We start from the raw sequence: 2,088 nt of genomic DNA on the forward strand, positions 1-2,088 counted from the left end.
CTCTCGAATCTGTCAGTGGAGAGCCACCTGAGCAGGACTCCCTATGACCCCACCCTGGTCGTCCTGGAAGAAATTCACTTTGGTGTGGGTGTGATGCCTCTGTTGGTGGCGCACGCAGTCCGCCATAGTGCAGACTTGGCGCCTTCAGTCCTAGGGCGCAGACCTACAATGCGCAGATCCTGCAGACCTACAATGTGCCAACCCTGCAGACCTAAAATGTGCCGCAGCTGTCCACGGCCAGGTGGCTTCTCAGCAGTGCTATCCTCAGAGGGTGAATTTCAGAGCGTAGTCTGCTGTTCTGATTTTTCTGCAGTTTGCTTGTGCTATGTCATCACTGCTCCCGTGCCCACCTGCTCTGTCCTCTCCCCCCACAGTCGCTCCCCTCGCAGGGGTCTCCTCAGGCCTCGCAGACAGCATCTGGTCAGCGGGCCTGTCCTCTGCCCCTTCTGACCTTTCTTCACCCCAGCTGAGAGAGGCTGAAAGGGTGTTGGGAAATATTAGCGGCTCCTGGCGGGAACCATCAGCAGGCCATGCCGTGCCATGCTGGGCTCAGACAGAAGAGCCCGCCTGGGAACGTCCCAGCCCCTGGGTCAGGGCCCAGGCTGCATGGCTGACCTCCCGGGCCCAGGCCAGTGTCCTCAGCTCCCTCACATGACTTCGTCCTAGTCCCTCCTCCTCCAGTCTGAGTCCCCTCCCCATCCTCAGGTCCTGCCCAGGACCTGCCTTTCCCAGGACAACTGACATGGGCTGCAGGGGACAGCGCTTTAGGACCCAAAGCTCAGTCTCCAGCTACGCTCATCCTAACACACCGACTGTGCAGCTGGCCTCACTGGAAGTCCCATCTCCTCCTTGGGGCGGGGAGGTCCTCCCTGTCCTCGCTGCCCTTGGCCAATACAGGGATCCCAGAGGATCCCAGAGCCCAGCCAGGAAGGGTCGCCTCCCCTGCCTTCCCCTCGTCTCTCCCAACCTCAGGCCAGGGCAGGCTGCCTGGGGGGGCCACTGCAGGCGGAGGCTGGGCACCCATGGAGCACGACCCGGCCGTGAGCCCATGCCAGGCACCCGCATGTGACCTGCCAGGTGGCGGCTATGGGGTCAGCCCCGGGAGGTTGCACCTCACCCCCAGGGGTTCCTGCAGGCCAGTGGCAGTTGGGGTGCCCTGCACCGCCTAAGTTTTATGAGCTGAGCAAGGACGTCTCGTGACCACAGAACCAGCTCTAATGAGGTTCTCCTGGGTCAAAACACCAACAAGGAAGAGAAGGGCATTGCCGAGCCTCCTGCTGGGACAGAACACACCCTGGAGGGGAATAAAAGCCGGAGCACCCAGACAGCTCACACACTCACTCACACACTCACTCACTCACTTACACGCTCACTCACACTCTCCCCAGCTCACCACTCTGCATGGCTGCATCCACCATGTCTGTCTGCTCCAGTGCTTGTTCCGACAACTCCTGCCAGGTGGACGACTGCCCAGAGAGCTGCTGCGAGCCCCCCTGTGGCTGCGCCCCGGCCCCCTGCCTGACCCTCGTCTACACCCCAGTGAGCTGTGTGCCCAGCTCCTGCCAGTCAGTCTGCACCAGCTCCTGCACACCCTCGTGCTGCCAGCAGTCTAGCTGTGAGCCAGCTTGCTGCACCTCCTCCCCCTGCCAGCAGGACTGCTGTGTGCCCGTGTGCTGTAAAACTGTCTGCTGCAAGCCTGTCTGCTGCAAGCCTGTCTGCTATGTGCCTGTCTGTTCTGGGGCTTCCTCTTCGTGCTGCCAGCAGTCTAGCTGTGAACCTTCCTGCTGCACCTCCTCTCCCTGCCAGCAGGCCAGCTCTGTGCCCATCTGCTGCAAGCCTGTGTGCCATGTACCGATATGCCCAGGCCCTCCGTGCTGCCAGCCCAGTCCCCGCCCCTCCTCCTGCTGCAGACCCTCCTCCTGCATGTCCCTCCTCTGCCGTCCCATGTGCAGGACTGCCTGCTGTGTGCCCGTCCCCTCCCGCTGTGCCCCTGCCTTGTCCTGCCGGCCCAGCTGCTGCCGCCCGGCCTCCAGCGTGTCCCTGATCTGCTGCCCCACGTACTCCCGCCCGGCCTGCTGCAGCCTCTAG

At 62.7% G+C, this 2,088-nt stretch overlaps 1 protein-coding gene across 1 annotated transcript; it reads left to right on the plus strand.

Moving 5' to 3' along the window:
- The first annotated feature begins 1,401 nt into the window (after window positions 1-1,401).
- On the plus strand, window positions 1,402-2,088 carry LOC103599323 (keratin-associated protein 10-3). The gene is made up of 2 exons (XM_008583431.1): window positions 1,402-1,789; window positions 1,895-2,088. The coding sequence occupies exons 1-2, from the start codon at window positions 1,402-1,404 to the stop codon at window positions 2,086-2,088; spliced, it is 582 nt and encodes a 193-aa protein (XP_008581653.1).

Source organism: Galeopterus variegatus, unplaced genomic scaffold (genome assembly GCF_000696425.1).
Source record: "Galeopterus variegatus unplaced genomic scaffold, G_variegatus-3.0.2 Scaffold2915, whole genome shotgun sequence".
Lineage (NCBI taxonomy): Eukaryota > Metazoa > Chordata > Mammalia > Dermoptera > Cynocephalidae > Galeopterus > Galeopterus variegatus.

Excerpts from the sequence above, each read along its gene's own strand:
- LOC103599323 (XM_008583431.1), top strand. The coding sequence starts at position 1,402 with ATGGCTGCATCCACCATGTCTGTCTGCTCCAGTGCTTGTTCCGACAAC. Across the intron at positions 1,790-1,894 it reads CTGTGAACCTTCCTGCTGCA|CCTCCTCCTGCTGCAGACCC; the intron begins CCTCCTCTCCCT and ends CCAGTCCCCGCC.